The sequence below is a fragment of the Rattus rattus genome, chromosome 12 (genome assembly GCF_011064425.1).
Source record: "Rattus rattus isolate New Zealand chromosome 12, Rrattus_CSIRO_v1, whole genome shotgun sequence".
In the NCBI taxonomy this organism is placed as follows: Eukaryota; Metazoa; Chordata; class Mammalia; order Rodentia; family Muridae; genus Rattus; species Rattus rattus.
In genome coordinates this window covers 58,691,784-58,706,504 of record NC_046165.1, presented here as the reverse complement: position 1 = coordinate 58,706,504, position 14,721 = coordinate 58,691,784, and the positions used below count along the sequence as shown (strand labels likewise).

The window sequence follows — 14,721 nt, the reverse complement described above, 5'->3', positions numbered from 1 at the left end:
GAAACCTTTACCTAATTCCTCAGGTTAACCTTCATTGCAAAGGCCTGAGGCTCCCTCCAGCAGGGACTGTTACTATAGTAACAGTGCTCATGACAACATCAAGATAGACACCTCTCACTGGCTAGTGGACAATGCGTAGTTAGGGAAAACTCCTAGGGACGATGTTTGCAGTCAGTGTTAGCATGCTTTTCAGAACAAAATCTTGCCAGTGTTTTTCCGTACTGAATCTGGAGTTGTGGGATTTGGGAATTTGGCTAGGTTTCAGATCACTTCCTGTCCTGTTCCTAGCTCCACCCCTGCAGGTCATTGACCCAAGAGGTGGAGGGACTCCAAGGTTACCTGCTGAGAGGATGGTTCCAGACCGCTTGGTGTTTTTCTTGATGAGAAGTAAAGACTTTTATTTTCCCTTCAGGCCTTACTGACATCAATCATCCCATAAAATCCCATTAAATATCCTGGCTTTTGGAGATTTGGCCAGGGAGAAAACAAGATCCATATGCACATCTCAAGGAGGACAGATATTTGTTTTACCTTGGAATATGATGTTTGCAAGACACATATGTGTGCTCGAAGTTTTGTTTAAATCCCAGTGCATACATTTTAAGCAGTATATAAGCTCAGTTTTTTTTTTTTTAACAAAACAACAACAACAAAAAAACTTTACTCAGTTTGGTTTCACATGAGAAAAAAAAAACTGTGCAGCCTGGCATGGGGTGAATCCCCAAGACAATATTAATCAATAATTATCATTGGGAATTCAGAAGGCTGAGAAAATGCTTAATATTGTGTGTGTGTGTATGTGTGTGTGTGTGTGTGTGTGTGTGTGTGTTTATGTGTGTGTGTTGTTGTTGTTGCTGTTGTTAAGTAAAGGGGCTTCTGGGTCCCAGCAGGATCCAGACACACACACACACACACACACACACACACACACACACACACAGACACACACACACACACATAGACACACACACACACACACACACACACACACACACACACACACACACACACAGCTAGTAACTGAAATATATAGAGATACACATTTCACTCAGGAAAATCAGCTTGAAGCAAAAACTGAAGCAAAATGCAAAATGCCAGAGAGGAATAACAAGGGAAGGGTAAATGGGGCTGTGGAGATGGAGATGAAGTACAGAAGCCAGGCCAGGGCAGGCAGGGGTCAGGACACAGGGGCTAGGGCAGAACTGACCTTGCAAAGGAATAAAGGCCAGAGAAGATGAGGGGACTCGGGGAGCGGGGCCTGGCCTCCTTCGCTTCTATCAGAATGAGAAGGTAGGCATGTGGATGGAAAGATAGTGTGAGTGAAGAGAGTGCTGGGCGCTCATCCCTTTGACAAATGTCTATTGAGTGTTGGACCAGGAATTTCCATTCAGCCGAGGGAGAGAGACTCCTTAAAAGTTACAGGTGACCTTGGGAGGAGCTGTGGTGGAAGAAGGGGCAGGGGGAGGTCAGCAAGGAGTTGGAGTTGTGATCCAAACTCTGAAGGAAAAATTGAGGTCCAGTGGGTGTCTGTGGGAAGTGGTGGATGGCATCCCAAATGAGGGAACTGTGCGTGGAGCTGATAGTCCTGTGGATGGGCTGAGTAAGAGTCTAAGGTATTCAAAACAAAAACCCAAGCTCAGGGGACAAGTGAGAATCCCCACAGAACTTCGCAATGGTCGGGAGGTTAGCTTTGACCCTCTCACTTTAGAAAGCCACCAACGGGTTGTGAGCAGAAGTGAGCACTATGGGGTGGCTAGGAGAACCAACCAGAGGCTAAGACATCCCTGACGGCCCTCCTCCTTCCCGAGACTGGAGGCGTGCCCTTCCTCCCCTGGGGACAGTCCCCTCTGTAAGTTCAGGCTGCTCCTCTGCCTCAGCTCCTGCTTGGGTCTCAGGGGCCCTGTCTTTAGCAAAGTCTTCTTCAGAAGCATCATCCAAGACAAAGACAAGACCCAAACTCCACAACTCTAAACAAACAGCAAGAACCACGGGGCAGCTCAGAGAAAACCACTTGTTTCTTCCGAGCCCGTTCACATGCTCTGACCTCGAGCTGGCGTCTCCCGTACCACAGGTTCCTGGCACCAGCCAGGTGTCCTACTCTACCTCCTCGGAGTTAGTCCAGACCCCACAGGCCCAGTGCTCAACCTCTCAGGACCCCACTTTAGATCCAGTTTTTGTAATTGGTGTGTCCCATAAGTTCAGTCATTTGCTATGATGGCTCACACAGTGGTGGTGCCTCCTGTTTCCTCTCTTATAAAGGATATTCCCACCATCCCTGGGCAGCTGAAGAGAGACAAGAATGGGGTCTTGTGGCCAAGCAAGGAAATATATTAAGACCAATGTCGAGAGAAGTAAAGTCCGCCTTGGCGATCCAGCAGTGCTGAGGCCATCAAAAGACTGCTAATGTCTGTATTCTAAACACATGTGAGTGCAGGAGTCCAGGCCAGTGCCTGAGAAGGGCAGCTATTAGGAAACAATAAACAAATGAATGTCTGGCATGCACACTAAGCAAGAGTTAGCAGCCAGGGGCATATTCGGGATTTGGGAGGGCTGGATGCTTTGAACTGCTGTGGGCCACTCATGCCTGCTAGTCAAACCAACCAGTTTCTGTTCTGGGTTCAGCCCTGGGCTAGCACACTCCCATGGCTGTGCTAGTTAATCTTTCTGCCCGGTACCAGGAGGCAGCTCCCTTAGGACTCAGGTTTACTCTTGGGGATTTGTCCAACAAGAAAACACTTAGTAACACAAACCTCAGACAGAGGTGAGCAAACAATGCCTTGGCAGTGCTGGAGAGACGGCTCCACAGTTAAAGGAGCTGCTCTTCCAGGGGACTCAAGTTCGACTCCCAGCACTCAAGAGGGGTGGCTCCCAATGCCTGTAACTCCAGCCCCAGCAGATCTAAGACTCTCCTTGGGACACACAGGACATACACACAGGACACACACACACACACATACACACACACACACACACACACACATACACACACAGGACATACACATTAAAAAAGAACTCAGCTAAAATTTAAAACCATAAAAGGAGGGCCCTGAAACCACCCAAGAACTGAAGCTCGTGTCAATGATGTGGGTTTTATACAAATAAAGTTTAGGTTGAAGTGGAGTTGAGATGTACATGAAAACTAGGAGTGACCAGACTGTTTGTTTAGAAAACATTTCAAACAAACCCAAGAATGATTCCCAGTCCCCAGGACCCCGAGCTCTCTCCGTCCTTGTGATGCTGGGTAGAGGATGGTGAGATCCCTGCAGATGCGAACTGCAGAAGACTGAGTGCTGCCAGGGCTTGATGTCCTAACTCCCCAGCCCCTCCCGTCCTGGGATGTGGAAGGAACCTTGGTGGGTACTTGGAGTCAGCTTCAGATGCTCTTGCCTCCTGCCATGGGTGGCAGCCAGCTTCTTCTCTTCGAGGAGATGTTAGTGAGGTTTAAGGAGAGAAATGAGAGCAGATCTCCCGGGAGGTCTTGTGGTCCGGTGACGGCAGAGCTTCACGTTGGCTTTCTTACTGACTCAGCCTGGGAAGGACACACTTGCCACCACACCACAGTCCCCACCATGATCTTCCCTCTGGTTCATGCTGGTTTCACACCATAGAGACAGACAGCCAGCCAGTCCTCAGTGTCTGGTCATTTCTGCAAACAGAGGCAGACACTACAGAGAGGGCAGGTCCTCACCCAGGGTGACAGTGTTAGTACTAAGTCTGGGCCTCCAAGTGAGGGTTTGCAATATGGATGTACAGTGCTTGGTCCTGAACTTGGAAGGGCCCAGACTAACATAGGAACCAGGATGTGGAAGGGGAAAGAACCCCACCTCCGCCACCAGGAGTAGCCATTGGACTGAAGGGATGGGTGGACAGGAGCTGATCAAGCAATTGATCCATAAGCCTTTGCCAGGGAGGTCTTTCAAATGTCAGCCTGTCTCCCTGGAGGGCTTGAATGAGAAAGGCTCAAGGCTCACTGACACGAACCATCAGCACCCTTCGACTGTCGCCTGGCTCTCTTTCCAGCTCTAAAAAAAGAGGTTCGTTGGCTCTTACCTTTTGGTGCCATTTGAAACCAGGGTGGTGGGAAATGGATGGAGAAGAGCTTCCTGTGTCTACACAGCTACCCAGGAGATACCCACAAACGTGGTTGTGAGAAGCTTTGGGCTTCGACTCTCTCCCACTAGCTCCTGCTAGCCCCACGCATTCTTCATTTATTGTTTAGCATCATGTCTTCTTTAAGATTTAGTTTTACTCTTTTTAATTTGTGTGTGTGTGTGTGTGTGTGTGTGTGTGTGTGTGTGTGTGTGTGCACAAGAGTAGGTGCCTGAGACAGAGGCCCCAGCCACCAGAGCTGGTGTCACAGATGACTGAGCCACCTTTTGTAGGTGCTGGGAATCGAACTCATGTCCTCTCCAAGAACAGATTGCACTCTTAGCCACCGAGCCATCTCTCCAGCCCCAGATGCATCTTTTATAAATTAAGATTGATTGATTGATTGATTGTGTATGTGTGTGGAGGTCAGAGGACAACTTACAGGAGTCTGTCCCCTTCTACCACATAAGTCCCAGGGATCAAACTTGTCAAGCTTGGCATCATGGAGCCATGTTGGTAGCCCCTAGACACTTCTTTACTGTCAAGTGCTAAGAACCAGGAGGCCAGGAATAGCAGCATCGGAAAGCTGTACCCATAGTTTCAAAGGCTATGTGACCATACTGGGAAAAGGCAGGCGTGAGTCAGCAACTTAAAGGGCCAGCACTGGGGACCTGGGATGGCTCTGTCGATAAGGGGCTTGCCACACGGGCAGAGGACCTGAGTGCAGATCCCCAGAACCCACATAAGAACCCAGGGTGGAGGTGCGCATGTCCCACAGCCAAGCCTGATATTCCTCCTGAATAGTGAGGTCCAGTCTCCAGGAGAGACCCTGACTCAGAACAGAGGACAGAGAAAAGGAAGGGAAGACACCTGACTTTGATCTCTGGCCTCCACAGGCAACACCACAGACAGACGAAAGATGGTAGAGAGACAGCAAGCAATGAAGTCGGGCAGTGACACCTTGGGGAAGGATTCTGTTATATCCTGCTGTGACTTCCATCCCGAGACCCCTCACAAGGGAACACAGGGGACACAGCACAGGAAAGACCCAGGAGTAGTCATTTCTTCAGCAGCCCTAGAGAAAAAAATGTCTCTTCTTGGAAGAGAGTGGCAATGGTCCCTTGAGAGCATTTAATAAAATAGTCTGAAGAGGCGCCAAGTCCCCCTATTAGGGTCAGAGCAGACATCCATCCCAAGAGATGGTGTTCTGTACCCACAGGCCGTACCCTCCAGGAGAGCCTCTCCAGAAACGCCTTCTTTTGCTTCAGGGATGGCTCCCAACTCCCATATGGAGCACATTTCCTGTTGAGAAGTGTCACCCCAGCCTAGGGAGTGGGGACTTCAGGCCAGCTCAGGGCATGTTGAGTTCTTCCTTTATAAGAGAATGAAAGTTCAACCTCCTTAATGGGCAGATGGTCCAAATTATCCCTGCCCCAACCCCCGCCCCTCGCAGCTGCAGAAACTGCAGAGCCCATTTTCCCAGCCCTGTGTGTTTATTTCCATTCTCCACAACCTCCTTTCTTCCTTCTTGTTTTGCGTTGGCAGGAGGGGACTGAAAGGCACGAAAAACAAACATCAAGGGACCGGACCATTCCGACCTAGCTTGAGCTCTCCCCCTAGATTTAGAAGCAGCATTCTCCGGGCTCTAGGACTCTCCTGTGCATAGCCAAGGGAGACTGCTGTACCATTGCTAAAGCTTGGGTTTGAGTCCAGCGGGTACCTGTTAAAATGCACAAATTTCCTGTGTACTAGTACAAGGAATTAGACCATAAATAGTGATAATATTAAATCAATAATTATTAATAGTTATTAAAGGAGAGAGAGAGGCACTCCTAAGAGTGCAAGTGGGCTAGAGAGCTGAGACAGGTCCCAGACTCGAAGCCCTGAATCCTCCCACTACTGTGTATGACCCTTTATAGGTTGTTTACACAGCACCAACTTCTCGGAGGGGACTCTCTTGGGCATTCTCTGTTTTGTTTTTTAGTCTTTTGCTAACTGGCTTTTTTCTTTTAATCATTTTCCCCTAAAGATCTGATTTATTTGTTTGTTTGTCTGTCTGTCTGTTTGTTTATTTATATGCGGGTGTATGTGCACATGAGTCCAGGTGCCCACAGAGGCCAGAGAAGGGTATCAGATCCCCAGAGCTGCAATTACAGCCAGGTGTGCACTGTCCAAAGAGAGTTCTGGACCAAGTTCTGGTCCTCTGAAAGAGTGGCAGAAGCCAGTTCTCTTAAGCACCGAACCATCTCTCTCAGAATGTTAGTCTCGACAACTCTCTCTCTAGACCTACTTTCCTGCCACATCAGGGTCTCAGTGGCTAAACGGGGACACAAGTGGATGCTGAATGGCTGACATCTTCTCACAACATAGTGGAGGTATAAGGTGTATGGGGATCCAGGAGAGGAAATTGCAGTGTAGTAATTCCCAAAGAGCACCCGTTAGGGAAGCATCCCGGAGAGGTGACCTCCATGTGCCTTACAAGGCTGGACAGGTGGTAGCTTACAGCTCAGCTGATGCCACAGCTGGCTCTCTCTAATACTGCTCTAGCTATCCATGAAGACCACCTTCAAAGTATTCAAAACACCCCAGACCGTTCAAAACTGCCCTTGAATTGGAGGCTTTCAAATCTTCCCAACTAACTTCTGTGTGCAGTCAGGCAGGGCTTTAACTCTAAGACACAGGCCCTGTAGCTCAAGGCAGGAAGTGCTGAAGACCCCAAGGGGCTGTCCTAAATAGAGAGAAAGAATCTTACATTTGCTGAGGGCTGTTAGGCAGCAGTCCTCAGTGTTCAGCCTGAGACTCACACTGTTTGGAAAAGGAGAGCCCATTGCTCTGAGCACCCTGTAGCAGCTGTGTGACCCTGGGCAAATCACTTGTCCATTCTGGGCCCCTGTCTTCTGTTGGATGAGAGAAGCTATGACAACCAAGTCATGAATGTGAATGACATGAGTTGTGAATGCCAGCAAGATACACACACATACGGAGTCCTTTACAGAGCACCTGTCTTTCAGGGAAGTCAGTGGGCAAACTTCTGTTCTCCGTGCTGCTCCTGCTTCACTGGAAAGCTCTCCACCACCACCACCCCCACCTCCATGATATGCCCAGGACAGGACTTTGATGTGGTTGGGTCTTGGGACAGCTCTGAGCCATCTGAGCCCAAGCCATGCTGTAAGTTCCAAGACTACTTCAGCCTGGAAACCAGTTCTAAGAGATGGCAGCTACCAGCCACTTACATGGCCCTCCCAAATCTGCCTGGGGGTAGAGGGATGGGTAGATGCTCTGTTATGCTGAGAGCAGAAAGACATTTCACAGTCAACCCCCCAGTAAAAGCCACAAAACCCCAATTGGGGTGTGCAAACAAGGTAAAGGAGTCTGTGGACAAAGAAACACGGGGACAGCCAGAGACGCCAGCACCCTGGAAGGGAAACCAGATGCTGGTTTGAAAGTCCTGGGGTGGGTTCCCGAGAGATAGTGTGCCTTTCCTCCTATGCCCAGAGTCAAGGAAAGCAGCTGTCAGGCTCGTGGAAAGATCAGAGGTCTGAGTGTGGAGTAGGGGTGGAGAGAAGCCTAAGGCAAGGCCACTTTCCACCTTGTGCTTAGGGACTCACAAGACAGATCCAGACTCTTTCCCCAGGTTCCTGCTTCCTCTACCTGAGTGTTTATAGGATAGTGAGAGTGAAGCAACATTTGCTTTGAGAGAAGAATCCCCACACATTAGATTTATAAGGGCTGTGTTAGGTGCCCAAGAGCGGCCTGGGCCATGGCATAGAATTCCCGTACCATTCCAGAAGTGCCTGGCTTAGCAAATCACCTCCGGTTTACTGTACTATGCAGAGTTGCTGACAGCAGGAGCCAGACTTCGGCATCTCTGACCCCCAAAATCCCTGCCCTAGCATGCAGAGGAGCCAGAAACTGGGGAGAGTAGGGGACAAGAGGAGGGGCCCATGCAAGTGCAGGAGCAGCTGCTGCTCCTATGCAGATCATGCCATCTCTGCTAGGCCCCCTGCTGTGCAAGCAGTCCTCAGGGGGCATGGAGATGCAGATAGCTCGTGTGCTGGTTGGTCTGCTGGAATTCCAGGTGTTGGATGTTCTAAGTCTTTGACACGGTTGCTCTCTCTCTGCTGCCATCCTACCTATGTTTCCAGAGATGGCAGGGGCTGGTGGCACCAACACTTCAACCTAGCCCCTGAGAGCAGAGGCACCCATTTCTACTCCCCAGGACCACAGGAGGAAACCTGTCTGACTTTATGCAAACCTCTACTCACAATGGGGCCCTCAGAGGCAGGTTATCATTAGATGGGTGTGACACACACACACACACACACACACACACACACACACACACACACACACACCCCGCCCATGTTCCATTCTCCTCAGATGTTTCTGGGAGTCATCTGAGTCACTGGGGAAAAGGCCCAAAATATTGGCAAGCTTTGCACAGCCTAGAATGAAGGGGTTATAGGAACCCAAAGCTGCTCTGGGCACACGGCCGTAAGCAAGGGGTCAGCTTGTCTAGCATCGCATCTCAGACATGGCCTAGTCACTCCAATTCCTGATTCTCGACCATTTTTGCTGCTGTCTGCACTCCCCCTCCCCCCACCTTCCCAGCTCATATTCTTGAGAGATTCTGAGGGATTCTGTAATTTTTACTACAGTGGTACAGACAGACCTCCTGGGCCTTTCCCGCGTACACGGAAGTGCCACTGGCTGTGGACACATTACACTCCTTGATTGATTTATCAAATGTCGCAGCCTTACCACATTAATTGACAAAATCAAATTGGCACTGGTGACAGGGTGCTGAACAGATTCAAACAGCAGTAGCTACTGCCACAGGGAAAGGAATTCTGCACGAAGCGTACTCTATCTCAGTTTGAACAGAAGTGACATGAAGAGGGGCCAAGAAGGGCTTGGTGGGGCTGGAAAGTAAAGTTACAAAAAGAAGGAAGCTCACCATATAGGCTTGGTGAGCTGCTGTTGTTTAAGAGATGCTGGGGACAGAGGTCTAGCTATCAGTGCTCACGTGGGAGACCTCAAGGCTGTTCCAGGAACTTACTGTTGACTCTGACAGCTCCTTTAAGCAGGCTTATAGTGAATCTGGGGCATTGGCATTGAGTTGTTGGAAATGATATCTGTGTCTCCTCAAAGTCCCTTTAGGCTAAGGTGAAGTTCCATTTAAGGGGAGGGTTCAAAGGGGCCTGGCTTGGGTTTGGCCATGGAGCCACCTTTTGCCACTGATCCCCTGAGAGGTAGTTGGTCTTGTGTATCAGACTCTAAGGAACACTCCCTGCACGCCTTGGTGGGCCCTGCCCATCCAGCTCGTTCCCGCACTGCCAGGGAATGCTGCCTCAGACCCACAGATGCTGCGTTTAGCAGGGCATGACCTAGGGTTGCTCCACAACACTGTGTCCAAAAAAGAAAAGATGGGATTATGTGCCCCTTATGTATCCTGTCAGGCCCTGATGGGTATGAGGGTGGGACAGGAGCATTCTGGTTATGCTTGCTCATGAAGACGTGCACCCATCCATCCATGCAGTTCTATCCATCAAGCCTGTGTTTAGTTCTCAACGCTAACCTGAATCAATGCTGAGCATCCAGGACTGTGTCATTCCAAGGGAAATGGGGCAGGCACATGTTGCCTGAGGTTGGGAGCTTCCTAGAGTAATCTCAGGCGAGGGCCCTCTAGTCTGTGGAGTGCCGACTCCAGGCTCCAGAGTTAACCGTCCACCAGCATCCCTGGGTAGCATGACCCAGTTCTGGGAGTGAAAAAGAAACACTGCTCTGTGAAAGGGAGGGCCTTCCACGGAGCAATAGCTTCCCCAGTCCCAGTTTCCTTACCTCTGCATGGGACTTGGGTAGTCCCACTGCTGGCACCCTAGGACTCAAGGTGAAAGACAATGTTTCTGGTCCCACTCTCCCTTGGCATCCATTCCAATGGTGGGATGTGGTTGGGAGTTCCAGAGGTGAATCTAGATGGAGAACTAAGTGAGCAGCTGGAAATAGAAATGCGTATAGAATATTAACGAGACGTAAATAGGTGATGCACAGGCGGTGGACAGACTCACCAGGCGTTCGTTCCTCCGCTGCTGAGCTCACCTTTCCACAGCCCAGCAGAGCAGCGCATTCACTTCCGATGTCATCAGAACATCTGTGCCCTGCTGGGGTGTTGCAGACATCATGCTTCACCTATGAGACTCAGGGGAAGCTGATGCGTTTCTAGGAATCACTAGCGAGCACAGGACAAAGTGACTTTTCTGGGCTTCCCCTCCATCACGGTTGTGAGGCAGATTGATGGAACCAGCCCAGAAGATGAAGTACCCAGTGCAGACCTCGGCTCTCCTACTCAGAGGATGACTTGGATAAGTCACATCACCTCTATAGGCCTCTGGGCCCTCCTGTCACATGAAGACTTTATGTCATCTCAAAGTCTTGGCCAGCTGACAAATTCCATGCTTTTTCTGTCACTTGTGATGATTAGAAAAGCCCAACGAGTGTGTCACCATTGACTAAAATAGCTCCGTGCACTATGTGATGGGACGCCTGAAGCCCACAGCGAAGCTGCAGCAAACTGCTGCCAGCCATAGCCCAGGGAATGCCCTACACTTCCCACAGTCCAGACGCATTTGTTTCTCCACAGTCTGACCCCAAGGGTCTCCCTTTCCCTCTTCACTGGAGAGGCAGGTTTGGGTCTGGGAACCCTAAGGCTGTCTCTAGGAGTGTGGGTGAGGACCAGAAGCAGCCTGGGTAATGAGCAAAGGCAGTTCATCATGCCAGGGAATAGGAGGCAGTTTCTAGGAGCTGGAGTAGCAAGATAGGAAGCCATAAGCAGAGATCAGAACCCCTGCCTGACATCCCAGGAACTTGTAGGTGAACCAATGAGCCCTTTGAACCGCAAGAGCTGGGAAGCCACATGGCTGCCAAAGGCCACTGCCCTGTCCTGACTACTGTATGGGTTTCTTCCAAGCAGTGATGCTTCTGGACTAAACCCTGGGATGACTGCAGGCTTCTCAGTAAAAAGGAAAATCATCAGGTGTTGTGGGGGTCCACCATCCCCAACCCCAGAGCAGAAGGGAACAGAACTGAGGCCCAGCCCTGTGGACATCTTGGTATCTCAGCTTAGTTTGGGAGGGTGAAGGCTGTAGGTGGGAAGGTTTGCCCAAGAGCTGAGGGCTACAGGTTATGGACAAACTGTCAAGTTGGGATAACTATCCCTTATCCTCTAGGATTCAGGTGAGGGAAAACTGGAGTTTTCCAGCCATGGAAAGGCATGGCAGGCATGGCATGGTAGGGAACTCGTGATGGCAGAAGAGGCCACACTTCTCTGTAATCAGGAAGCAGAGCGCAAACGAGGCATTGGGCCAGACTCACTTCCCACTTCCTCCAGAGGCTCCACCTCCTAAGGGTTCAATACTTTCCAAGAGTACCACCAGCTTGGGACCCAGTGTTCTAACACAGGAGCCTACGGTTTGTGTTCAAACCACAACACTAGCTGAGGCTGCCTCTCAGCACTGGGTCCGGTTAAGTTGGGGCTGACATATTAAATATCTGGATGATAGGTGATTTTTTAGTAGGAAAACTCTACCTTGGGGCAGAAACTGCTGGGAAGAAGCCCAGTTGAAAACCTTCTATCTACAGAAAACCCAAACTTATAAGAAAGACATGATGCTCTCCCTGGCTGGGCTAGAGACAGAGTCTCAGGGGAAGGAGTGCTTACTCCCCAAATGTGTGGGTGGGAGTAGCCACACCCTGAGGCCTGGTAAAGGCGCTGTCTGCCCTGCAGCTCCGTGTTCCTGTGCAGGCCCAAGGAGGACAGGGACAGCTCAGGGACCTGCCCCTTCAACTGAGGTCCCTGAATCGGGGCAGTCAGTACCTTAACCAGGAAAATCTCAGTGTACATTCTGCAAGAAGATTAAAAACAGAATTGAGATTTGTCAGTAGGAAAAGGGCATGTGAAGAAACACAGCTTGCAGCCATCTTCTTTGAGACACGGTAAGAATGAGAAGGACCAACTGTGCAGATGAGTCCCATTGGAGAGAATAGCTTTCAGACTCACTGTGACCCTTTGGGGGCACACAGTGGGCAGGTTCGTAGCCTTCCCTGAGGGGACAAGTGACAAAGAATGACTCGGGTCTGGTACGGGTGACATTTCCAGGGCTGCCTAGGTGCTCTCCAGTTTACAATCTCCAAAGGTACTAAGTCTCTTTTCAGCTCCAGTGTGGTGCTAGCTGGGAGGAATATCCTACTAGGGACCCATGACTCTGTGTAGTGTGTAGGCCATGGGTGACATCATGAAGGTGATGTTACAGATCCTATCATTTTGGTGACCATGTCTCCAAGGTTATAAAATTGCTCTGTATCCAAATATGCTTATTACTTCCATATACACTGAGACCTGCTGAGAATTTCAACCCGTCACCATCTAAATGACATTTTCCAAATGTTCTTAGCATCCAGCAAAATCCAAGACAGGCCACATCTCTGTTTTCCCGAGAAGAGAGTGTACTTGTACTGCAATCTGGGTTTTGAGTCCAGAACCTAGAACAGCCTTGTGGAAAGCCATTGGGTAACTGTGGAGCAGTAATGTAGAATGGGAATGGGTGCTTTGAGATTCACTGATGGCGGACTCTCTACTCAGCTCCCTCACCTGGACTGAGTTGTACATTATCAGGGGAGTTAGCCATTTCTGGACATTTTCATTTTAAACACAACGGATACCTCGGTGTCCCTAACACTATAAAACAGGATACTTGAGAAAGTAAGGCAATTATATTATGAAGGAATAAATATGTCTGGAGCAAAGCCGGATGTGGGACTAGGTGTCTGAGAGAAGGAGGCACCTGTATGTGAGGCCTAGAGAAGCTTAGGGCAGCATATATGCAAGCAAGATTTCCCATTTCCACATCCTTCTTCTCGCCTCCTAGCCCACCACTCATTCCCTTCCTGGGCCACATCTCTGGGATGGTGCCTCTTCCCACTTTCAACTCCCTTCTTTGTCTAGTTTCCAAGATGGTGCCTTCCTTCACTTGTCACTCCCTTCCTTGCCTATCTTCCAAGATGGCCCCTCCCTTTGCTCTCTCTCGCTCACCCTTCAAGGTGGCATCTCACCCCACTCCACCCACTCCCTTGTCTACATTTCTAACTGATGCCGTCCTCACCACCTACTCTAATCTTCTGTCCCTATCTACACGTGTAACATTACTTGAGAATCCATGTATCGAGACAGGGTCTTACAGTATGGCCCAGGCTGGCCTATGAACTAATGATACTCCTATGTCAGCCTGCCAGGCGCTGGGACTAAAGATGCGTGACTTGACACCTGGCTCTAATTGTTTCCCAGGCTTTGTCACCCACCCACACACACTCCTAGTGTCAGCTTCCTAAAGGCTCATCCCTAACGCATGAGTGTGTCCACTGTACTCTAACTGATGCTTATTCATTTGTAAGAGAACAGAATAAGTCAGGGAGTCTCTGAACATCAACCTCACTATTCTCATTACATTCCAGCTCTTTCTCTTGCTCTGACCTGACCCTCAATGCTGCCGATCCTGCTCTGGAACCCATAGCTTCTTCCTGCCTCTTCTGACCTCACACAGAGGCTTCTGTTCTCAACCTCATGGCACAGCACCGTGGTACCACACACATACTCTCAAGTGACCTGGTGTTGACCAGAGGCAAGGACCTATAGCCAATCAGAGGTTAAGCCTCTGATCTATTTCGGTGTCACCGTTTCCTCTTTACCCTGGTCACGCTTAGCTTTTGGGTTCTACCTTTCCCACCACAGTTTCCTCTTCAGGGCTCCCATGTTCTCCCCCTGCCCCTCGGTCTCCCCTAAGTGCCAGAGAGACTAGGCTTTTAGTAACTGTCAAGCATGGCTGGTCGGCTGGTCAAAGAGGAAACTCCCTGAATACTGAGAAGAGATGTTCTAGTCAGTTTTTCTGTGAACTTAAAATTCATTTTAGAAATCAGTTGGCAAGAAGAAAGCTACCATGGCGGTATAGCCGTAATCCAAACGTTAGGGCGTGCAGAGATGGGAGTATCTGGTCTGTGTGAGACCCTACCTCAGAACAAAGCAAAACAAACAAAATAGCTAGCAGGACACAAGGTAGCCTCATGATTTCAGCCCTAGTTCTCTCTTCCCTGTGAAGAAGGGTGCTCATTCGGGAGACTGGGTCAGGTCCTGGGTGTCCAGGGACAGTGTCCAGGGTCGGGTGTCCAGGGATGGGTGTCCAGGGACGGGTAGTAATAATGGTTCTCTCAGCAGGTGATATGGATTTCACAATGATTCGCCTGGTGAATGGCTCTGGCCCACACCAGGGCCGGGTGGAGGTATTCCACGATCGTCGCTGGGGCACAGTGTGTGATGACGGCTGGGACAAGAAGGATGGGGACGTGGTGTGCCGCATGCTGGGCTTCCACGGTGTGGAGGAGGTGCACCGGACAGCTCGTTTTGGGCAAGGTAAGGATGGTGAGGTAAGGTACAGATTGGACAACATGGAAGAGAGCCACAGATTCTAGGCCTGGCCTCCTTCCCCAAAACCTGTGTAACCTTCGTGTGACATAGTCCACACAGGCCAACTGTGCTCTGGGGATACCTATCCCTCACTCCTGTTCTCAGTACACACCTCATAT

At 50.0% G+C, this 14,721-nt stretch overlaps 1 protein-coding gene across 1 annotated transcript in view; it reads left to right on the top strand.

Annotated features, from left to right (window-relative positions):
• Positions 1–14,721, top strand: part of Scara5 (scavenger receptor class A member 5) — a 96,455-nt gene that overhangs the window by 76,938 nt on the left and 4,796 nt on the right. Inside the window, exon 8 of the mRNA XM_032917687.1 lies at positions 14,354–14,548. Coding sequence (XP_032773578.1) covers positions 14,354–14,548 — 195 coding nt within the window. The remainder of the gene's footprint in view (positions 1–14,353; positions 14,549–14,721) is intronic.